This window comes from Jaculus jaculus, chromosome 11 (genome assembly GCF_020740685.1).
Source record: "Jaculus jaculus isolate mJacJac1 chromosome 11, mJacJac1.mat.Y.cur, whole genome shotgun sequence".
Taxonomy (NCBI): domain Eukaryota; kingdom Metazoa; phylum Chordata; class Mammalia; order Rodentia; family Dipodidae; genus Jaculus; species Jaculus jaculus.
Genome location: NC_059112.1, coordinates 5,486,722 through 5,511,759, shown reverse-complemented (window position 1 = coordinate 5,511,759; position 25,038 = coordinate 5,486,722). Strand labels below are relative to the sequence as shown.

At 41.5% G+C, this 25,038-nt stretch overlaps 1 protein-coding gene across 1 annotated transcript in view; it reads right to left on the bottom strand.

The window, feature by feature from the left end:
- Positions 1–22,691, bottom strand: part of Tmprss11a (transmembrane serine protease 11A) — a 57,190-nt gene extending 34,499 nt beyond the window's left edge. The window contains exons 1-8 of the mRNA XM_012950344.2: positions 22,582–22,691; positions 21,473–21,531; positions 20,710–20,899; positions 18,410–18,656; positions 17,515–17,603; positions 15,115–15,225; positions 4,226–4,347; positions 1,983–2,101 (exon numbers count right to left, since the gene is read on the bottom strand). Coding sequence (XP_012805798.2) covers positions 1,983–2,101; positions 4,226–4,347; positions 15,115–15,225; positions 17,515–17,603; positions 18,410–18,656; positions 20,710–20,899; positions 21,473–21,531; positions 22,582–22,691 — 1,047 coding nt within the window. The remainder of the gene's footprint in view (positions 1–1,982; positions 2,102–4,225; positions 4,348–15,114; positions 15,226–17,514; positions 17,604–18,409; positions 18,657–20,709; positions 20,900–21,472; positions 21,532–22,581) is intronic.
- Positions 22,692–25,038: the final 2,347 nt, after the last annotated feature.

Below are 25,038 nucleotides of genomic sequence, written 5' to 3'. Positions count from 1 at the left end.
TCTAAAAATTAGATTTTACTTAATATCCTGTTTGAATGTATTCTCTAGATCCATTACAGATCTCATATAAAATAGCAAAAAATCAAAGTTAACAGAAGACTATACAATAAAAGTTTTTTATGGTTGACAGGAAAGGAAAAACTTCTTTAAAAGAACCTTGAAAATAGGTACACGGCAAAAAAAGTTTGGTGAATCATTTCTTCAAAATTATTGATTGCTTTCATGGTCAATATTAATAGAATAATAAAAGTCTAGGTGCAATGTATACAACTATCACACTTATCTCTAAAACTGTAAGTTTCTAGAGCAGCCATGAGAATGAACAAATAGTAAAAATATAGGATAGAATATGCCTACAGATAAGACAGGTCTTCACATGTCAATTAGTCTAATCCAGAAAATTCCTCACAGATATTCCCCAAGATTTGTAAAAGTAACTAATATGACTTACTCTCCTATTCATATTTTGAGATTTTTAAAAACAATATTTATGTTTTTATTTATTTATTTGTGGAGAGAGAAGAAGAAGAAAAGAGACAGAGAACGGGAGAGAATGGGCAGGATAGGGCCTCCAACTGCTGCAGATAATTTTGGCATTCTTTAAGAACTTCTTGCAAATGGCATTTTCTTTGTACACGTTTTTTCAAAAAATATGTTGAAGAGAGAAAGTACAGGTGTGCCAGGGCCTCTTGTTTCTGCAAGTCATCTCCAGACACATGCACCTCTTTGAGCATCCACCTTTACATGGGTAGTGGGGAGTTGGACAAGGGCCAGCAGGCTTTGCAAGCCAGCACCTTTAAGCACTGAGCCATCTACCCAGCCCACAAAAAGCATTTTAGAAGGCATCTATTAATCTGTAAATGTGAAGTGTTTGTTGTCTGGATAAAACTCAGCACTCACAGTTTAATACTACTTGAAATATAGATTATCAACATGACCTATAATACGTTGTAACTAAGTATGGCCCAGAAAGGAAGAAGATGGTTGCATGGAAAAGTGGACATTTGTTTTGAGAAGAAAAAGAGAGAAAATGTTTTGGAGAAAAAGTACTCTTTGACTAAAATGAAGCGATGTATCTACCATTTATTCCCTTTAACATGACTGTGAGCTTCGGCGCTTCCTTACCAGGCAGGTTCGCCTGAGCAGCTGCCTGTGAGGAGCCCTGGGCGTCCTGAGCGGGCAGTGCTGCGGCTTGTCCTCCGCGGGACAGGCCGGCATGTCAGCATGAAGTACAAATATTACACAGCACATCTGGGGTTTGTCTTTACTAATGCATTTGTAAGGCAAAACAGATATTTTGTTTTCCTTTCCTTTCTTAGCTATTTTTAAATACTGTAAATCTTAGACTGTGATCTTACACACACACACACACACACACACACACACACACACACACAAAACCTGTGGTCTTATAGGTAACGAGTACTGGAAAAACTAGGATTTTCTATTAAGGAAACATTCTGTTAAAATTAGGGGAACAATAGCCTATGATACCTTAATATCAGTGCCTCCATCTCTACATGAGATTTATTATTATTTTTATTTATGAGAGATGAGAGCGAGCGAGAGAATGAGAGAGAGAGAGAGGGAGAGAGAGAGAGAGGTGGAGAGAGAATGGGCATGGCAGGGCCTCCAGCCACTGCAAATGAACTCCAGATGCATGTGTCACCTTGTACATCTGGCTTATGTAGGTACTGTGGAATTGAACCTGGTCCTTTGGCTTTACTGGCAAGCACCTTAACCACTAAGCCATTTGTCCAGCCCATTTACAAGAGATTTTTGAGCCAGCACCTCCCCCTCCACCTCTCTCTACCTATTCATCCCACAAGAAACTGAAGAAGCAGGTTTGCACAGGGCTCAGAAATTGGCAAGGTGATTCTGAAACAGGTTGTCTGAAAATCACAGTTTTGGAAATAAGTAAAATGATCCATAGAATTCTTTTCATTTGAATTTTCCCATGATAGGAATTTTACCTGACTTACCACATTTTCGCTCATCTCCTGTAAGTCCTTCAATTGGTGTGAATGCCTGCGTCCGGAATTGCTATTGACTTGAATATCTGAAAGTTTAAAGGAGCCACGGTAGTGTTCCATTTTCTGGCCTGTGATGAAAATGGAAAATAGGAAGCTACATGATTTTGGCAATGAGTTCATAATTTAAGACCAAACCATAATAGTGCTGATGTGAAACCTTAAATATATTACCAAGTTTGGGCTGGAGAGATGGCTTAGTGGTTAAGTGCTTGCCTGTGAAACCTAAGGACCCTGGTTCAAGGCTTGATTGCCCAGAATCCACGTTAGCCAGATGCACAAGGGGGTGCATGCATCCAGAGTTCGTTTGCAGTGGCTGGAAGCCCTGGCACATCCATTCTCTGTCTCTCTTTGCCTCTTTCTCTCTCTCTGTCATTCTCAAATAAATAAAGAAAAATAAAGAAAAAATATAATATATATTATATATATTATATGTAATATAATATATATAATACCATATATATATATATAATACCATATATATATATATATATATATATATATATATATATATATATATTACCAAGTTTGTTCCTGAATGAATTTCATAAGAAACAAAGTAATGATGTTTTATGTTGGCAGTGAACCCTTGCTGTGGGCATGCCACCGTGCTGCGCATGACAGGTAGTACTGAGCATCATACCATCTCTCTAACACTTCATTGCCTCTGTTTCTTAAATGAGGAACACAAGACAGTGATATCACACAACTTTTGCTTTGTTATACAACTAGTAAGTGATATGTCCAAGTTTTGAGCCCTATGGTAAGTCTCTAGAACTTGTGCACTCATGACTGCCTTGTTCCTCGCTGAGTGGAGGCAAAACCATCAAGAAGCACAGGAACATGAGCATCCTTATAAATGTTTACTTGCAGTGCACGGCCCAGATGCAATGAAGAAAAAGATGAAACGAAAGACTAAGAAGAAAGCTCCCTGAGGTTGCAGGGGAACCTGTGTGACTGGGAAGTTAGTCGGATCACTGCTTCCCAGTCAGGACAGGAAGGAAGAGAGCAAAGCCTGCTATCAAAACTCACTCCCAGGGACTGGGGAAATGGCTTAGTGGTTATGGAATTTGCCTGTGAAGCCCAAGGACCCAGGTTCAATTCCTCAGGTCCCACGTAGACCAGATGCACAAGGGGGCACATATGTCTGGAGTTCATATGCAGTGGCTAGAGCCCTGGTGTGCCCATTCTCTCTTTTTCTCTATCTCTTTCTCTCTCATAAATAAATAAATAAAATATTAAAAAACCTCACTTCCTGTGGGGCCATGAGTGCACAATCCCACAGAGGAGGTCCCTCAGTGGAATGTGGCAGGAGAGAGGGGATATAAGAGTGTAACACAATGGGAACATGATCAGTATGCAAGATGTTCATACTGTAAAGGTCATAATAAAAAATAATTTTTTAAAAAGGCTCCCCCAGTGAAGATGCTTTTATATACACAAATGAGCTAACACTCATCACTTTTGCTATTGATGTAAATAAGCTATTATTGAGTTTGTAATATAAGACCCAGAAATATGCTAGTAAACCTTTTTAATCTAAGATATCACTGCCTCACCATGTCTGTGAAGGTGAGCAAAACATTAAGTACACAACTGGAACAGGTCTTCATTATCACAGTCACAGGGTGAAAATTTGTCAGAAAATGTAAAAAGTTGCCTTTATACATTATACATTTATGATATTTCTAATTTATAAATTTATAAATAATTATAATTCATAAATTATTTATTTTTGTTATAAATATATTGTCTAATAAAACCAATCCTTAAATATTGTTCTGAGAAGCATATATTTTCTCTGAGAACAAGTGTTTCTATTACATAATGTTTATCTGTAATTTATCCCTCCTTTTAGAATTTATTATTTCATTAGATATGCATTTTTGTTGTGTCCTAGAAATACTGATGCAGAAAATAAAGGTCATGAGTAAAAGACCCAATTTTGATAACTAATTTATTGCAGTTGTTCATCTCTATAATGAGTGACCAGGGTTGTTTAGTTTGACTATTAAATTACTGTCAATGGCTATTTTTGACATTCTATGTAGAGTCTCAAAAACTACTTTGTTGGAAGCAGTAAGGAATACATTCAAAACTATTCTCAGTGGGTACTGGTCTAGTTACAAGTAAAAACTTCGTTTACATATGTGCAAATTACATTTTGCAGAAAAGTGAAATCCTAATTTACCTACCCCAGATTAAGAAGTGAGCCAGAAGACCAATGGTCGCTGACACCGTGATCAGTGACAGCAGTGTGAGGAAGGCGACCACCCCTGTCTTCAAAGCTCTCTTTCGGACAACAAATTCCACTGCTCTGCAAGAAGGAAATCCTGGTGGTTACTCTCTCATCATGAAGCGACAGCTCTTCCCTTAAGCACATGTGGCTCTAGGCTGCCTTCCACACAAGAAGGCATTTGTCTCCTATTTTGGTGAAGGTGTCCTGAGCAAAACAAGAGCTCAGAACCTAGGACCTGTGACCTTGCTCCTTAGTGTTTGGAGCTGTTTTGAGGAATCTCCGTGAGGGCCAAGCGCAACTGCTCTTAGCAGAAGAGCCAAGCGGCACAGTGCTTGACAGGGAACACCCCCCCTTGCAGCGCCTTAGCTCCCATCTTTCTATTTAGGGCTTACAAAGTGACTTCAAATACACTCTCTTGTAACATGTTTAGACTCATGGAAAATTGGAAAAATATAAATAAATCTGCACATATTCATCCCATCATTTTATTAACATTTTTGTGTCATTTACTCGTTCTTCAATATTTTTATTTATTTATTTGGGAGCAGATAGAGATAGAGAGAAAAGAGACAGAGAGAACAGGCGTGCTAGGGCTGTAGATGCATGCTTCACTTTATGCATCTGGCATTACGTAGGCACTGGGGCATCAAACCCAGGTCATTGGGCTTTGTAGGCAATGCACCTTTGTAGGCAAGCATCTTAATCACTAAGCCATTTTCTAGCCCCCGTATTTTACTCATTTTTTTTTACCCCAGCATTATAATGTGAATTAAGACATCATGGCCTTCACCAAATTATTGTTATAAGAAATTAGGGTAATTCCACGACAACCAGTACATCATTAGAACTCCTAAAATTGGCATTTCTTTAATATTTTCTGATACCTCATCCATCTACAAGGGACCTTTATCATCCTCATTGTATTTGCAGTTGTTTTGTACAAACCAGGATATAACCAAGGACTGAGTTGAGTACTCGGTTATTATGGATTTTAGACTCTGTTAGTCTAAACAAGTAATGCCTTTGTTTCATGTGTGAATGGTGTCGATTGGATGAACAGAGCAAGCTAGCAATCTTCTGAATGCTCACCTTCCATATGTATCTGATGCTTTCCTATGGTGCCCATTAACTTGTTATTTTTTTCCTAAGAACTTCATTTCTAACAAGCTAGAATTTATATCTAAAGCTTTGACTAGGTTTTAGTTACATTCATTTGGCTCAAATATTTCAAGCATGGCAATGTGTACTTACTGCATTCAACTACAACTAGATAAAATGGCCACAGTTTTGGAAGAAACCTTGCTTTCCATCTAGCACCTTCTGATGGACAACTGCACGCATTGTATTGCTTCAAGTCTTTGCATGAATGCTTATCTGTGTGTAGTTAACCAGCGTGCTGGATGGGTCACACTAATCTTGTTCAGAGTGTATTGTAGCACTAAAACCAAACGAGGTGCCTGGTACAGAGTAAGAACTTCGTGAATCCCAGAGTCAAGAAGGCATTAGGCCAATCTCACACGTGAAAGAACACGGCGTGGGAGAGCGTTCCTGATTTGCTGGTCAGTGTCCAGCTCGTCTTGCTCTGGGGCTCCGCCTCCACTGCCAGCACTCTTCGCTGCTCGGCTGTCACTTCATGTATCCGTGTTAATAGCAGAAGTTCAGATGAACTGATTTATAAAATAACTTTCTTTTGAATATAAACTTATGTTTATATGTAAATGGCAGGATAAAAAGATACAAATTGGTTGAGGTTAAATGGCTAAGAAAATGATAGTTTTGGTATATGTAATTAGTTTTATTTAATCAACGTGGTGGAACCTGCAAGATCTGAATTCCATGCGTGGGAAACGTTGATCACAGGAATACTAATTGCATACAAAGCATCTCGAGTCCTGGCTGTGGGAGTGCTGTGTGTCCTGTGATGGACGAGTTCTAATACCCTCAACTGCAGCGAGGAGGAGCTCCATGGGGCAGGGTGAGGCATGACTCAAGCTCTGAAATGGCTTGAAAACTAAATCCATAAGTTAAAGGAACCTTAGAATATAATTACTCTAATACAATTTATGTTTGTACGATGTAATTGTTTTCCAAATAAGGAAACAAAGGTTCTTAGAGTTGACTTTGTAGACATCTCAAACTCAGGCCAGAACTCGAAGACAGAAATATATTGTGCAAACTGCCTTTGAGTGAGTTGCACTTGAATTCTTAGATACACTTGTCATTTTTGTGTTCATCACTATAGAGTCTTGACTTGCTGGGTTCCTTCATTTTCTCAGTGAATCGTTTTAGTGTGGTTCGCAGGGAGACAAAGACTGAATAGAAATACTGGCATGAAGCCGGGCGTGGTGGTGCACGCCTTTAATCTCAGCACTCGGGAGGCAGAGGTAGGAGGATCGCCGAGAGTTCAAGGTCACCCTGAGATGACAGAGTTAATTTTAGGTCAGCCTGGACCAGAGTGAGATCCTACCTCAAAAAAAAGATAAAGAAAAGAAAGAAATACTGGCACATAAGGACATTTATAAGCTTTGAATTGTACCTCCTCATGGGGCAGAGCCTGGAGAGAACAAATGGAGAGAGATGACAGAAGACTCACACCACATCACTCCACACAGACACTCAGAGGCTCACAGGGGGGCCCTGGGATCATAAGCAAACAGTGTGTTTCACCTTCACGGACACACTGCTCAGGAGACAGAGGTACCTGTCCAAGTCCTGGAAGAGCCATGAGCGTCACGGGACGGTGGCAAACAAGCCATGGGGAAAGTGCTCCTGTTCGCTGGCTGTCTTAGTGAAAGCGCCTGTGGGGAATACAGCCTATGGGCTACAGCCAGTAACAAAGGCTTCAAGGACTCCAAATTAAAGCCGCAGGTACTCAATCCTATGTGAATAGACATTTAGCTTAATGGCCAGATTTTACAGATATAAAACTGCCATACATGAAAGGAAAAATGCAGCATGACCTTCCCATTCTGGAGAGGCTGCATTAGCTATTTGCTTAATATCAGTTCAGATGTATGAAGAGACACCCTGAGTGAAGATTTTTGGGGATGAGCCTGTTGTAAGTGGACATGCACCATTTTGTCCATACATCGTCTTTAACCTGCTCACTTAGGCCAACAAAACAAACACAGGCATATTCATTTTTTTTTTCTTGCTGAGTAACTAATTACCACAAATGTAGCAGCTTACCCATGGTTGGGTACTCTGCTGAAGATCTCATATAGCTTTTTTTCAAGATTTTGGTTGGTATTTCCCTGATCTAATATTTCTGATCTTCTTTCAAGTTTCTAATGCATTAGGCAAATCTCAGCTGCTTGAAGAAGAACTGAGGTCCTTGCCACCCCCAGGAACTCAATGCCATCAATTCCTTGCCAAATGCCTCTCTATCTTTAAAGCCAACAATTGGGAATCTCTCTTACACTGTATCTCTCTCCATCTAGAAATTTAATTCAGGTAAAGCTTCTTAAGGTATCACCTACTTAGACCTCCGAGGATGATCACTCCTCTTTCAAATAATTTAATTTGGGACTGTAACTACCTCATAAAAATATCTTTTCGGCCAGGTGTGGTGGTGCATGCCTTTTTAATCTCAGCACTTTGGAGGCAGAGGTAGGAGCATCACTGTGAGTTCAAGGCCAGCCTGAGACTACAGAGTGAATTCCAGGTCAGCTTGAGCTAGAGTGGGACCCTACCTCAAAACAACAACAACAACAAAATATCCCAGCCGGGCATGGTGGCACACGCCTTTAATCCCAGCACTTGGGAGGCAGAGGTAGGAGGACTGCCATAAATTCGAGGCCAACCTGAGACTACATAGTGAATTCCAGGTCAGCCTGGGCTAGAGTGAGACCCTACCTCAAAAAACCAAAATATATGTGGGAGATATAGATAGATAGATAGATAGATAGATAGATAGATAGATAGATACACACACACATACACATACATACATACATACATGTATGTATATATATCTTCACAGCCTCACCAGAGGGTGATAATGTTGGGATTATATTGGCATTCTGTATACCACAATTAAAAATATTGTTGGGCTGGAGAGATAACTCAGTGTTCAAGAGCACCTGCTGGCAAAGTCTGTCAACCTAGGTTCAATTCCACAGTACTTATGTAAGCCAGATACACAATGTGGCACATGCATCTGGAGTTTGTTTGCAGTGGGAAGAAGCTATGGAACACCCATGTTTTCTCTCTGAAATAAATAAATGCACATATAAAAATATTGTGGCTTTCTTGAAATGGAAATCTATAGCATTCAGAGGAAGCACATGAGGGCCAAATTATTAATTTCTTATAGGAATAAAAGTGGAGAAGTATTCCATCAAAAGGGAATTCTGGGTTTAGAATAGACAAAAAGACTAGGAAATGCTTTATGCCAGTAATACTTTCAGAAATACACAGTGAACTTTCCAAAATTAAAATGAAGAAAAAGCTAGAAACAACTCCTTATCATGCCATAATTAGCTTTGTACATTCTTTTAAGGAACGGGCAGGTACAAATGATCCTTCTCCTGAACCACACAACCTATAATCTCCATGAAATCTAATTTATCACATCCATTATACATCCATTAGTCAGTTTTAGCAGGGTGTGTTCTTAGCATGCTTTTTCTAAAGATGTTGTTAGAGAAACGTGGAACTAATTCAACGGCATTGTGAATTTGTGCTTTGCAATCTTACAGAATGGAAAGATACACGCTTTGAAGAATATATATGGAGAGAGCAAATGAACTGCTGAGGATCAGAGTTGGAATGTGAGCAAAGTTTCCTGGTCATTATCACATATGTGTGCTTAAAGTTACTTGAGCAAAATACGTTTTGCGACTTCCGCCCCACCAGCTTCCCTCTTTCCTTCTCAAAGCTCACTGTACCGAGCAGACGCGCTGGTTACTCCTCCTACTGCATGCCCTTTACCATGTTATCCACAAGATCCCATTTTTTTCCTTTTTAAAGGATTATTTTCTGCTTTCCTCAAGAATATGTATGTTATTATTATGCAAAAGTAGATGCTTGTGATTACCATATGTGTGCCCCTGGATAGGTCGCTTATATCTGCAGAAGTCTTCATGAAAACAATCGTTTAGAGTTCAGAATGGAGCATCCAGTGCAGAAAAGAATTGTTGCCCAGCCTCCCAGTCCATCCTACAAGATGACTTAGTAATTAAATGAACAGAAGTGACAAACGTATTCCAAGGAGTCAACACATGCTCCTTTTCCAAAGCTGGGACCCACCACTGAAGAAAAGTCCTTTAAAAAAAAAAACAAAACACCACTTTAAGTAATGTTGGATAAGATCTTCATTTCTGAAAGCTGTAGAGCTCTCTGTGATCTCAAATGAAGAGTAAAGATGGGCACTGTGTCTCTTTCAGGTTTATACCTCATGTATTACCTGGCTCTTAGACATCTGAAAACTGAAAAACTGGGGACACACGAAAGCTTTCCATGTATTCTTTACACCACTGTCTCTCCTGATATTTCTTGTGGGCCTTCCGTTTCTCAGAATGGTGTGTAGTAGACGTGGTTCTAGGTGCATTCCCAGCAATGAGATGCTTTGTGGCTTTGTTCTCAGGAAAGTTGACAAAAGAAGAAACTAAGGAATACCTGATGTTTCCTTCTTACACAGCTCTAGCTTGCATGGCAGTGAGAACAAGGCCCAGAGGGAGATGCAAAACAGGAGGAGATATCATCGTGTGTTTAGACCAAAGACAATTTGTCTTTGAGAAATGACAAAGTTTAGGCTTTGTTGAGCTCAAGGGACTCAGAGGAGGAAAGTCCGGGATGCAGACAGGAAAGCCTCTGTCCTTCCCTATCTAGGGAGCCGCCTTCACTCCAGCCCCATGGATACAACCTGGAAACAATTTGAAATGGAGCATACCTGTGAGAAGCCTGGGAGTGGCAGAGGAAAATGTGAACTGCAGGTTCCTGAGAGCCACTGCCCTGACTCCGAGGGAGGCTCTCCACTCCCCTTGAGGGGCGATTCCGTGACGCACAGATACACAACTTTTCACACTTGGCCTGCTTGGGTCAGACTTACTCCACATTGTTGAAGTAAGTTCTTTTCTTTAACATTCTCCAAACTTAATTAGTGAAAAGAATTTCCTGTTCTTTTGCCTCTTAGACTTCTATGCTTTTCAGTAAAAAGGCATTACTTTTTAAGCTCTATCCTGAAATATGACTGTAATTTAACCCTCTCTCTTTCTCTGACCATGAGATAACAGCAAAATATGGAGTTCTATTGTCTTAGCCTAAAGCTGCACAGTCTGTCTTACATAATATTAAAAGTAGACTTTAGTAATAGAACACAATCATATACACCTTCTAATAATGTAAAATAATAGACTTGGCTTCTAATGGTACACATTAGTAGTAAGAGACTAATCTCTGACCCAGGCTACTTGAGCCCATATCTCAGCCTTAGTATTTGTAGTACTTGTTAGTCAGACATTTAGATCTTCTGTATCTTAGCTTCCATATATCTCAAATAGAAATAAAATTACTATCTACATAGGAAATTAAATGCCTTAACATTTTGAAGTGGCCAGCATATAGTTAATAATATATAATAATATACACAGTAAATAATATACAATAATACACAAATGCAAGCTGGTATCAAGATACAAATGCAAGCTGGTATCAATTGGTTTTATCACATGCTTGATAGAAATCAGCCATCAGTGAAAATGATCATTTTATTATATGGATATATATGTACCAAAAGTACATCAAAAATACATGTGTATGTACTTTTGAAACAAAGAGCATTTTGGATTGTAAGATTATCTTGTAAATGCCCCAAAGAAGACAAGATAGACATCAGGAAGCACACAGTATATATGTAATGTAATATTGATCAACAAAAATTTTCTACTGTGGCCTAGAATGACATTATGAAATGGTGATACTGTTTAATATGTACAGAACTAGAAAAGGAATAAAGGAATGAGGAATCAGACTGAATAAAACTTATTACAGAATGAAAGTCAGCTTTGGTGGCACACGCCTTTAATCCCAGCACTCGGGAGGTAGAGGTAGGAGGATTGCCATGAGTTCGTGGCCACCCTGAGACTGCACAGTGAATTCCAGATCAGCCTGGGCTAAAGTGAGACCCTGCCTCAAAACACAAAAACAAAAACAAAACTTATTACTGAATGAAAACCAATAGCTAATGTTTTTATGTACTGTGTCCGTGTGTGTGTGTGTGTGTGTGTGTGTGTGTGTGTGTGTGTGTGTTTAGCTTTAACATACTGCAGTTCTACCCATTAAGATGTGTAAAGAATGTATTGGATTGGAATTTAAGACTCAGGCTGTGATCATATCCATGTATACAAAATGAACTGTCTGTATGTAAATGGCTATGTTATAGCCTTGTACAACGTATTCTAAAAAATTTCTCCTAAAATGTTAATCAGCTACAACAATTTCCCTTGTTCATCTTCTGTTTCCCTTTTATCTGTCTATCCATCTAGCCATCCAGCTATTTATCTACCCATGCACTTATTCATCTGCTCATACATATTTTGTCTCCACAATCTTTTATTGAACACCTTCTGTGTTGTATTGTACTGGGTGTAGAGAGTAAGGGCGAGTTAAAGCCCTGAGTCTAAGTTTATGCAGTGTGTCTACAACCTCTTTCTTGTCAATGCTGTTGAGACAAGGTCGCATTGTGTAGTTCAGGCTGGACCTGAATGCTCAATCTTCTTGCCTCAGTCTCCCGAGTGCCAGCCCGATCAAGTTTATGGTACAAACTTTTAAGATTTTTGTCCTCCCGCAAAAAATATTTTTGTCTCAATATGTCCTATGAGATTCAAGGTGATAAGAAGGTTTTATAGATTTATTTTCTATAAATATTTAAAATAACACTAATAATAAATTTCTAATATGTTAACAAATATGAGAATAAAAATTCTTTAGTTCCCCATCTGCATGACACAGCCCTTTAACAACACCCTTGTATTGATATATATATAATCTCCAAGATGAGAATGCCACAATGAAGACTTTTAATCTCAATGATACATTCTTCATTACATTGACTTGATTTTGATAGAAACACACAGAGCACTAGCTTCGGAATGTTTCACTCAAATTTGAAATTTAAAAAGTGAGTTTTTTCTCTTTAAAATATCAAAAAAAAGGAGAAGCAGGTTATCTTTTTAATGAATCTTGGGCTTTGCCTCCAATGCCAGGTTTGAATCCTAGCTTTTCTCATCATTACCATGTGATGTTGGACTAATTTCCTTTTCATTTATACAGTGGAGTTGTTAACAAGAGGTAAATCATAGGATCATAGTGAGAATTAGCTGAGCTAATCAAAGAACACATGATAAACACTGTGAATTTGCTAGTATCTAAAAAAAATAATATTCAATTGATAATTTATACCAAGTAATAATTTTAAATCTGAAGATATAGCTGTATAATGTATTAGGAATGAGACTTGACAAATTAGCAAGTTAATTGAAACAATTATACAAAATGAAATCAACATGAGCTGGAGAGATGGCTGAGTGCTTAAGCGCTTGCCTGTGAAGCCTAAGGGCCCTGGTTCAAGACTCAATTCCCAAGGACCCACATAAGCCAGATGCACAAAGGGGCACACGCATCTGGAGTTCTTTTGCAGTGGCTGGAGGCCTTGGCGTGCCCATTCTCTCTCTCTCTTTCTGCCTCTTTCTCTCTCTGTCTGTCATTCTCAAATAAATAAATAAAAATAAACAAAATGAAATTAACATTTAAAACATGAATGCTTGCAAAGAACTTTCCCAGGGCTGACTTTTTCTCTGAAGATAACTGAGGTGAAGTTTTTTTTTTTATTTGCAAATATTAAGCATTGATTAAAACAAAGACCTATAAAAAAAAGACTGATGTTAAAACTTCTGGGAACAGAAAAACAATCCCAGATGACAAGTATATTTGAAAATTTATCTTTCATAAGGCAGATAGTCAAGGTTTAAAGTGAGTGAATGCTTTACTTAAGCAGAGATTTTAAAAGTCAAATATAAAAGGAAAGTCTCACAGGTAGTTACACTCAAGCCCATCAAATGGAGAAGTCATCACAAACCCCACAGGAAAGACATCCAAGGTTTACTAGAGTACAAACAACAGGAATGTGAATCAAATGCACTTTTACCAAGCCTTACAGGTTGTGTGCTTGTCAGTGGGGAACTAAGAATTACGTACTGAGCATAACTGTAGACTACATTTAGAGTGAGCGGGAGGTTGAAGATGGCATTTAATCATTACTGCTTCTCCTCAGTTCTTACGCCTGCCTGCCTGCGAGTGGTATCTTTATCTCTGTGCAGTTTCCAAATCTGGGGTTAGTATTCCATGAATTTGGCTTAAAGAAACCATAACCAAAGAGTGTTTCCTACTGTCTCCATTAAGAAAAATACCATGTGTTCCAGGAATTGAAAGCAGTGACATTGGCCATCCACATTATTGCTGTCACTTACTTTCTTTTGAACCACAGACACTGCTGGATACGTAAGTGTTCACTAGAAATGCAACTTTGGTGCCTATGCCTATGAACCTAAATACAAAACATGGGGCATTTTTCTTTACAGTATTTTACTGCCCAATAACATTGGATATGGATTTTGAAATTCAATTCATTTTAATAAACAAGCAAAACACTAATGCAAGACACTGAATTTGTTTACACCTTGTTCAGTAAATACTTATGAAGGGTTGGCTGTGTACAAAGCACTGACAAACCTTTCTAAGACCATCAGAGACAGCCCTGATGTGCTCACTAAGGAGGGTTAAATAACGATTCTATGAGAAGGGAGGGAGCCCAGCGAAGCCCAGGCACGTGAGGCCTTTCTGGTATCAAATTCTCATCTTTGTAATTGCCAGGTGAATGGTACCCTTGCCACCTACAAAGGCAGGAGTTAAGAAAGTGAATATGCTCATCCATCAAGAAGACTAAACTCAGCTTTTGAGGGCTCCAAGGAATCACAGCTTTGATTCTGGCCCTTGACAGCTCCATAACCCAGAAATGCCCTCACATCTGGTTTTCAGATCCCTTCTTTTCAAATGGGCTTTGATGAAGCCTCTTCTGCGAAAGCTCACCAGGCTGTCTTGGCTCTTAGATGAAACATCATATGTAGAGAGGTTTTCAAAATATAAAAGTTAAGTATTAACATCATCACAGTTTAAAACCATCATTTTGTTGTACATCCACAGTTATGCCATATAATGTTGTTTTTTCCCTCTTTTGCATGTAGCAAATCACATTTTGAAAATAAAATCGTTTTTTTTTTTCTTTTCCTCCAGTATTTAGTAAGGAGAATTTCAGGTAGTAGATATGTCTTCCCCAGTCACTATCTCCTATGTCCTCATTCTTTCTCTCAGGAAGTGGGGGGTCCTCTGCAGTGGAGTCGGGAATCTCCACAGAGGATGACTTTCCAAACTCTTTATCCACAAAGACCAACCATCAAGCACATGGAAAATTTGCTAAAGGGACTTTCCTATAGGAGCCAAATTGCTTCTGATTGCTGAAGGGAGGCTTGTCTTAAAACAAACAAATGCCACCTCCCAATTTAGAATCAGTGAGGACACAGTGTTACATAGTTCCATTAACTTTCATCTCAGGTATTAATTACTGAGCTTGGCAATATGAACTTACGCTGATAAAATTTTTAAACAATTACAATGATTTTAAGCACAGAGATTACTTGATTCGGGATGCCGTGAGCATTCTAGAAATATCATGTGCTGTAATGCAGACTGAATCCATTAAGGCTCCCTCACCAGACGCCCTCTCTGTCCCCTGACAGGCAACACAGGAGCAAAGGAGCTAGACGCGTACAAAACCACACAACTTACCGATGCAGGTACATCGCTGCAGGAGCAAGAGAATCCCGTAGGCGTGCACCCACTGAACTCGACTCCCTGATCATCGCCACGACATCACTAGATATAGCAGAGATCTCCCTGCTGCGAGAAATAAGGAAATAAATTACAAGTAATTGAAATGAAACTAGTTTGGCAAGTCTGAACAGAGAAGCCTCAGCCCATAGAACAGCTCCAAGAGAGAAGGGAAATAAACATTGTCCCAATAAGGAAAAGGAAAAATATTGTTTGGGCTCTTTATTTTTATATATATTGATTACTTTTGTTAAAGAAAAAGGAACTAGTAGCAAGAATTTCAGTGATGATTATGTTAGGAATGCCTTATGATTAACAACAATTAATATGATTATTGGTAGGCATATATTAACATCTTAAGAAAAAAACACATGAAAAAACTCAACAAAAACCAGATATTCCAAAACCCCAGATTCATAATATAACCAAGCAGCAATCAGGTTCAACAGTAGGATTCTCCATGTTTCACAGGAGTCTAGTGAACTTGTTGGTGTATAGTAATGATATAGCATGATAAAATATAGCACTATAGTAATATACCAACAATTTTTTTTAAAAATACTCACCTCTAAGAATATACACAAATAAATAAATATCAAATGAGATTTTTTTTTCCAAAAACGATTTAATGTGTCAAACTTATATGGTAGCATTTATTAGAATGAAGAACACATGGAAAGGAAACATTTTCACCAATTTGTATGTGTTATTTGTGAATTAAAAAAATTGTTATTGTTTAATTTATTTATTTGAGAGGGACAGACAGAGAGAGAAAGAGGCAGGGAGAGAGAGAGAGAGAATGGGCATACCAGAGCCTCCTGCCATTGCAAACAAACTCCAGATGCATGTGCTTGCCTGTGCATCTGGCTAACTTGGGTCCTGGGGAATTGAGCCTTGAACTGGGGTCCTTAGGCTTCACAGTCAAGTGCTTAACTGCTAAGCCATCTCTCCAGCCCTTATTTGTGAATTTAATACCTCAGAAATGACCTCAAGCCTGACCTCAAAGCTGTATCCTAATTTTGTCCCTTTCCTTCTCCCTGGAAGCAGCTGGTAGGATTGAGATCTATCCTTCTGTAGAACCTTCCAAGCATTTACACTCTTGCACACACACGTGTCCGTAGAGAAGTATCTTATGGACACCTTAATTTACAAAGTATCGTAGTGTATACCAAAATTGTATCGTATTACATACATACTTGTGCAATGTAGTTTTTCTTCAGTTAACGTTGTGAAGATATTTCTGTCTTGACAGCTGTAGACCTATCTCACTCCTGAGTATGTGTGCTTGTGGAAGCATGTATGCATGTGTGTGAGAGAGAGAGAGAGAGGGAGAGAGTGCATGTGTGTGCTCATGCGTTTCGAGGCCAGAGGACAGGGTCAGCGCTGTCCCTCAGCAGCATCACCCTGGTTTAGAGATAGCGTCTCTCACTGCCTGAAATGTGCCAGGTAGGCTTGACTGGCTGTCCAGCGAGCCCCGGGGATGCGCCCGTCTCTGCCTGCTCAGCACCAAGACTGCAGTCTCACCTCCAGGTCCAGCTTCTTTATGTAGGTAGTGGGCCCCAAGGTCAGGTCCTCATGCTTTGTGAGGTGGCTCAGCTATCTCCCCAACCCTGCCACATTTTTTAAACTGTTTTCTGAGGCACGAAGACATTCTATATTTAGCCTAGGTTACATAGCACATGGTACTCATTGAAAGGGGGTGCAGACTCCACGCATGGGCGTTTTAGGAGCTGCTGCTCAGTCACATAGGGAAAGCACACGTGAAGTAATCGTCTGACGGTCCAGTGCTTGAAGGCAGAGATCCAGAGTTGGAGTCCCAGGGCTCACTTCTTGGCAAGCTTCCGTGTCTGCAAAACTAAATGCCCCTCATGACGGCCGTGTAGCCTGCTGGTAAAACTGTAAGGAGAGTGAGCTGGTGTATGAGAAATATCTAGTACCTCTTGCAGTGTGGGCGCTACAGAAATCGTGGCTGTTAGGGTTAGGATTTTCATTCACTGATGCCACCTGACTCTTAGTTTCCTGGGTCTTTGACTGAGGGGAGGGAATGCCTGAATATTAATGTATGTTGAAGAGTAGAAATGGGAGGTGGTAACCAGTGTCACAACCACTCTTAAAATCTGTCTTTTGTGGTGTTCCTGTCCAACTTTGCATGGGTGACTGGGGAATTGAACCTGCTCCAGTAGGCTTTACAAGCAAGCGCCTTTAACAGAGAAGCCATTTCCTCAGCCTTGGGCTCCGTTTTCTGCAGACAGCCATGCATACGGCTAGGAGCACTCACCTTCCCACTTTCCCGGGCAGCAGTGGCCCTCTTTCTTCTTTCTTTAACTCCTTTACTTCTCGCTCTGCCGATGGACTTACTTTCTCTTTAGCAACACCAGCTTTCTGTGGCTAGCTAGCAAGTTGTCACAAATGTGCTGACTTACAAATTGAGCAGAGTGTAATGATACCTATTTGTGGAGATATAACAATTGAACCCATTACAGTGAATGTTAAGTAAAGACAGTAATACATAGCTTGCATATTGAAGACATATATTTATTATTTCACCTTTCTGGAGCTCCTGAGTTCAAACTTGAGGTGTCCCTTCAAGGTGCCCCTAGGACATGCTCTTTCCAAAGCACCTAGGGGAGGCTCATTCCTCGCTTCAGTTTTGTTCTTTGAGGTGCTGGTGTTGGGTCCTATGGACCCACAACTGCGAGCCCCCTTCTGACTGTTTACAAGTCTGAGACAGGATCTTGCTAAGGTACTCAGGTTGTCCTCATATTTACTCTCTAAGCCAGGCAGACCTTGAACTTGTGATGTTTCTATCTCAGCTTGCCAAGTACTGCAATCACAGGTATGCCCCACCAGGCCCAGCATTGCTTGCTTCGTACAATGCTGCTGGGTCCCAGGGCTCCTGTGCTTGTGGTTGGCAATTTCAGTCTCTGCCTCCTTCTTCTCTTGGATATGTCTTCTATGCTGCCTTCCTGAGCGTCTCTCTGACCCTACAGTGATGCTCTGTTTTCTTCACACGCATTTCCCCTAATAAATCTCGTATGCTTCAAATCCTGGCTTGAGAAATGATAGTGTGATTCTAGGAAATTCAGGGCAGGCTACCTCATTCAACTGCTGATTAACAAAGAGAGTGCCCTCCTGAGTGGGGCACAGACAAACCCTGGCTTAAGTGGCAGGTGAGCTGGTGAAAAGACCTCACCGGCAGTGAGCTGGGGAAAGTTCCTGATGCTCAGGGATAGAAGAATTACCCTCTACTCACCTGAAAACGGTGAGGGTACGTGCTCACTGAAGAGAGGAGAGGTGGACGGGTGATCTTAAGAAGCCTTGTTCTGCAGAGGATTCGGAGTCTGACACTGCTCAAATAGGAGTTGAGGGTGGAAGAGGGCTTCACCACAGACTGATGAAAGTATCGGTAGAGGAAATGCGAAGGTGTGGCCTGTGAGCACCTCGCTGCATCTAGACAGTAATGGTTTCCGGTTGCCCACTGCACAGAAGCGTAAGTGTAGCTGATAATAAAGCAGAGGAGAGCATCTGGGTTGTACTCACCTCCGGTGAACAACGAGCACTCACTTGACAGACACTGCAAGTGCTCTGCCTTGGTCATCACATGCTACATGCGTGAGTCACGGCATCCCACTATACCCCACCAATATGTTCAAGTACGTGCCACTGAACATCAAAAGAAGCTGAAGCACACGTGCACTTTCCTGAGTTAAATGTCCCATGTGAGAGGCAGTTATGAGACACTCTTCTCTCCCTCAGAGAGGAAGTAGACCACAGCCAGCTGATGACCTAGGAGCCTCCCAGAGTCTGAAGGGTTAGTCAGATCTGATCGGCCATGCTTTGGGGGTGGGCCACAGTTGGGGAAACTCATGGATAGTGAGTCTGCTGACTCTCAGGGCCTTCAAAACTGAAAGCAGTCCCCCTCCTCCTTGCTATCCTTCATGCTGTGTGACTCTTCCCCCCCCCACCGCCCCCACAAGATGATATGCACCTCCTTGAGTTATGCATCTCCCTGCTCAATTGAAGATCAGGATAGTAACTCAACTATCAGTGTTCCTGGACTGATGAAGGCAGAAATGACCAGATACTGAATGACTTCTAATAATGAATCTTCTTACTCCTGGCATTGGTGTTTGAGGGTACATGAACAAGGGGAGGGGAGCTGCAAGAAAGACTGGATAAGCAAGAACTCACTAACTTGGAGGTACTTTCTCATGTCATGGAATTTAAAACCTTAGCAAAGACCCAAGAAGTCTGGCTAAAATTATGGTTAAGGTAACTCGTCAAAGCCTTGAAGAAACTGCGACCTAAATAGAATGAAGTGAAGGTGTCCTCATTGCCTAAAGACAGGGAAGAAAGGCATGAATAGGCTGAAGGGAAAGGGGGTGATATGCTGTGCGCTCAGGGGGTGTACTTCATGAAAGCCTTTCATGGCCTAGTGTGGATACTGTTATCTAAGCCACCAGAAAAAACACTAATAAGGGAGTGGCTTGAGGATAGCTAAGAAGTTCAATGAGGACTGTCCACGTGAGGAAGATATTGGTAATAGAAAAAATAGCTACAGAGCTGGCACCATTCATAGGGAAGGCAGAGCCTTGAAATAACAGAGGCCGAGCAGTCCCATGAGGTCCGGCATTTAGTGAACCTATGACCAGGTCATGGAGACAGCTAAGGAAATTTGACCCACACAGTATTATTACGAGGGTCGTTCAATAACCCTGAGATCCTAGAAAGTGAATAGGCATCCAAAAGTGATGAGTAACGTTGCAGTCAGTTTCACATCACTGGCAGAAAACTCCAACCAAGAGCAGCTTGTGGGGAAAAAGATTTATTTTGGCTTACAGACTCAAGGGGAAGCTCCACGATGGCAGGGAAATGACAGCATGAGCAGAGGGTGGACATCACCTCCTGGTCAACATCAGGTGGACAACAGCAACAGGAGGGTGTGCCAAACACTGGCAAGAGGAAGCTGGCTGTAACACCCATAAGCCTGCCCCCAATAATACACTCCCTCCAGAGGCATTAATTCTCAAGTCTCCATCAACTGGGAACCCAGCATTCAGAATACCTAAGTTTATGGGGGACACCTGAATCAAGCCACCACAAATAACATGTAAAATTTAAAAATGAAAAAAAAAAAAGGGGGCGGGGGGAGAAAAGACCACATGGAAACCAGAAGATGCTAAGTGATTACCTCAGTAGAAAACCGCAACTTCTTCCTTAGTTCCCGGGCTTGAGGCAGTGTTCAGATGCAGCATCTAGTGGGTGACTGGAGGACTTCATCCCCAGAGGGAAGACATCATTATGCCTCGGCCAGTGTGTGCACTGGGGTGATTCTCCAAGTACCTCCCTAAGGGGCCCTACGGCCACATGCTTACGTGGTGACAAGGAAAGACAGCATGGGCAATCAGACCTTTCAGGACCGCCTGGGACAGGACCTCGTTGACACGGAGGTTGGAGACACTAAGGTTTGTTCTGATTCCTAGCAATGTGTGGACTCATGGGGTACCTGAACCTGGAAGGGAGATCTAGCTTTATGTTCATTTGCTTTGATACTTTGAAGATGTGGCTCCACTGCCGTCTCCTCCCAACGCTGCTGCTGGGCGTCCGCTGCCGGCTCGCTCTCGTTGGCGGACGCGCTCTTTCTCCCAGGCGGCCTTTGTCACGTGCTGGCGTTGGCACGAGACCCAGGGCACGTTCCCAGGTGCTGCCTTACCTGCGGTGTCGTCCTTAGAGCGCCGTAAGTCTTCTCAACAGAAACTCTTCCCCTTTCTAATTATGTAAACGTTATCTTAATTTTTTTCAAATATTTCCTCATCTCTATTTTTAACTTTTACCCCCATTTGAGATTCTTATAATTGGGACTTGGCAGTTCCACTACTGACTTTCATATCTCTGAAATATTTAAGCTAAATTTATATATACATAGATATCTTTATATATATTTATATATCTTTATATATATTTATATATCTTTTCCTCTGAGAGCTCATCAATTTATCTTCCAACTCACTCATATAATTTTAATGGTAATGATGATGCTATTTATCTCATGAACCTTTTGCATTACTATTCTTGTGTTTTCTAGGTGTAATGCTTTCATTTGGTTCTATTTTTATGCAACCTTATTATTGCTTCCATATTAAGATCCTTGTTAATCAAAGTAAGCAGTGATAGATAGCTATGTCTTTCCTTGTCTCTTTAAAGGTTGACAGGTTTATTTTCTATTGTTGTGCTTCTAATCTGATGCTGCTGAGATTCTATGTTGTCTCATGTGCTGACTTCCTCACGAGGAAGTTGTACTCTTCACAGTATTTACTTTGGAATACGATTTCATGTTTCTCAAGAGGAGTTGGCTGTTTTATCTGGCGCTGAGAACTGCAGAAGAGCCACAAGCCAGGGCTTTACTGCGTCAAGCTGAGTTTTTAGGGACCTGTTTGGGATGAATTCTAGGGCCGAGCCCTACAGGCCACAGTAAGTAGCGCTGTTCCTCCACACTTGCTGCCGCTCTAGCAGCCAACTCTGCCAGTGAGGGTCACACTGATGGTCTCTTAAGAGCGAGGCAGGAGCCAGGCATGGTGGCGCATGCCTTTAATCTCAGCACTAGGGACGCAGAGGTAGGAATATCGCCATGAGTTCGAGGCCACCCTGAGACTACACAGTGAATTCCAGTTAGCCTGGACTAGAGTGAGACCCTACCTCAAAACACGAAACAAAAAAAAAAAAAAAAGAGGGCAGCAGGGAGGAGGAAGCCAGATCCCTCAACCTTAAATTACTAGCCCCTGGAGGTCTGGAAGGAGAAGTGCAGGAGCAGAATTCTTACAAACAGGCGTTGAGTGCTTCCTTTTCCAGAAACTTTCCTTAGCAGGTTTCCTAGTGATACTTCCACCACCAGTGACCTTGATTGTGAAGACATGTCTGTACTATGGAGAGGAGCTAAGAACCTCCCCAAAACATAAAGGCAAGGCAGAATTTTGAAGAGGGCAAGACTAGCTTTTCTGTTAACTGTGGGTTTTTTGTTTTTTTGTTTTTTTTTCCCCCCCGTAGGCTCCAGGCACCCTTTCTTCCCCTTCCTACACACTCCAGGGCAGGTGGCCGGTTTGGACCCAGCATGGTGTTGCCCCTTTTTTCTACAGTTTGAGTGGGGTTGATGTGGATAACTGTCCTGTTCTAATACACTGTTTTGGACAAGATAAAGCTACTCACACGCACGTGTGCACGCGTGCACTCCCTCTCTCTCTCTCTCTCTCTCTCTCTCTCTCTCTCTCTCTCTCTCTATCTATCTTGAAATAAAAAGCGAATCCTTTATATGTGTACAGATGTTTATGTTTGTTACATAACAGAGCGATATAAAAACATATACACAACGTCAAAGCCTGATATGCCTAGGTGAGTATTGGGAAGAAAACCCCACATTTCCCTTTTTACCGTCTCCTCATGCGGCTGTGTACCTGAGTCACACCTGGCTGCATGTCAGGAATACGCTGGACCAGCAGATGGCAGCGCAGGCGCACGTTTGGCGCGAGGGCTGCCCTCATGTGGCGTGCTGAACCTTCCCCAGACTGAGCTACAACACGCAGGCCAGCAGATTGTCTGATCCAATGTGACTTTATTTGGGTTAGCTTCTTGCTGAAAATATCATCCCGGAGGAGATGGCTCAGGGGATGCGCGTGCCTGCAGTGCAGGCGAGGGGTCTGGAGGGCCCGTCTGTCTTCAGCGTGATTCCCAGCACACAGGTGCAAGGGTTGGCATGACCTTGCGTGCCCATCACCCTCATCCTGTGGGGAGCAGAGCCCGGAGACCAGCTGTTGCTTGCTGGTTCCACGCCGGGTTCGGTGAGAGACTCCACCTCAAGGAAACAAGAGCGGAAGAGTGAGAGAAGACCCTTGGCTTCTCTACCTGCCAGGCACGGGCACACATCTGCACACACTCATGCATGCTAAATATGCACCGCATACCGCACACACTTACACATGCAAAAACTATAACAAAAATAATAATAAATAAAATTTGCTTTCACGTTTATATACCTCCATTCATCATTACTCCTATTTGGTTTCTGTTCGTATCTCTTCCTGTGTTATATAAATAGTCCTTGTTAGTTTAGGAAACAAAACAATTTGCTTTTGCTTTTTGATGTGCTATTAATTGACAATGTTCTGGGAACTTCTGCTAACCGCAAACCCTGGTTCTGACCACTTCTACCTCATCTGCGGACCCTCGAAGTATTGCTGTGGCTCACGGTCACTTTTCCCCATTGGTGCAAGACTCTAAAAATGGTCATGCCGTCTTCAGACTTTCACATTCCCCAAACGATGTGTTCAACAGCAGCTATCAGAAACACTTGACTGTTTAAGTGCTTTTGAGAGTTGCACCTGATTTTAAACACAACCATATACGCAGTATCTGGAATAACCTAGAATAATGAACACACAGAGACTTGATGACACAAAGACAGCTCTCACCTTAAAGAGATAAGACATAGTTGATTCTGGAGCTAGCTATAAGTGACCGTAACAGGGAACATCGGTCCTGGCGACCCCAAATCGGTGTCTCAGCGTGTCTCCTCTTATACAACAAAAGTCACAAAGCAATACCAAAATACTTTGGTGGGAAAATCAGGTGAGCGGATCACAGCAAAACAGGGACACGTCTGCTACAGACCTCGGATGCTATGTGATGGCACTTTTAGCCTTTGGGCTAGTGGAAGTTAGTGGTCTGTTCATACTTTCTGAACGGATTTACCTAATCGTTGCAAAGATAGTAGGCCAATCTGTGGATTGTGTAGTCATTCTTCCTTGAGTTTCCTCTAAACACTTCAGTTCAAATCATGTACATTAGCTAGCGTCATATAGATATGAGGGAATTGAACTAGATTTTTTAAGCATTTCAATGTACCAGCATTATGAAAATAAAGAGAAAAATTGCATTTCCAGATGCACATAGGAAATTGTGACTACTTGATTCTTTGACAGTAGCAGTTTCTAACTGAAGGACATCTGGTTGCAGAGGAGACCTCTGGCAATGCTTGGAGCCTTTTTTTTTTTTTATTTTAGGGGGAGAGAGGGAGGGAGAAAGAGAGAAAGGGGGGGGGATTGGCGCACCAGAGCCTCAGCCACTGAAATCAAACTCCAGATGCTTGCACCACCTAGTGGGCATGTGTGACCTTGTGCTTGCCTTGCCTCTGTGTGTCTGTCTAACATGGGATCTGGAGTGTCAAACAAGGGTCCTTAGGCTTTGCAAGCAAGCGCCTTAACTGCTAAGCCATCTCTCCAGCCCTGGAGTCATTTTGGATTGATATGGCTTGGTTGTGTCCTACTGGTATCTACTGTGTAGAGGTGAAGTGAGAAGGTTAACATATGGTGTCAACTTGACAGGATTTAGAGTCTCCATGGAAGCAAATCTATGGAGATGTCTGTGATGGACTTTCTAGATTAGGTTAACTGAGGTGGGAAGACCCACCCTGAGTGTGCGCAGAGCAGTTCCCTGAGTGGGTGGTCCTGGACTGTATAGAACAGAGAATGAGAGCTGAGCACCTGCTTTCATCCTTCTCTGCTCATTCTGACACGGTGTGACCAGCTGCCTCCTGCTCCTGACGTCACCCTCTTCCCACCATGATAGAACATACCTCCTGGAACTTTCACCTAAAACATACCATTTCCTTTCTGCAGTGGGCATAGCAATGAGTAAACTAATACAGTGAGGAATGTTACTAAGCATTCTTCAGTGCCAAGGCAGTCTGTCCCCTCCACCCTGCAAAAGCAGTATCTGTCACAAAGTGTCAGCACAAAAGCTGAGAAGCCATTTACAGAGACAAAGAACATGAACTTGTTGTCATAAATACACTTTAGTGTATTCAGTGTCATACTGCATGAGTAAGAGAAA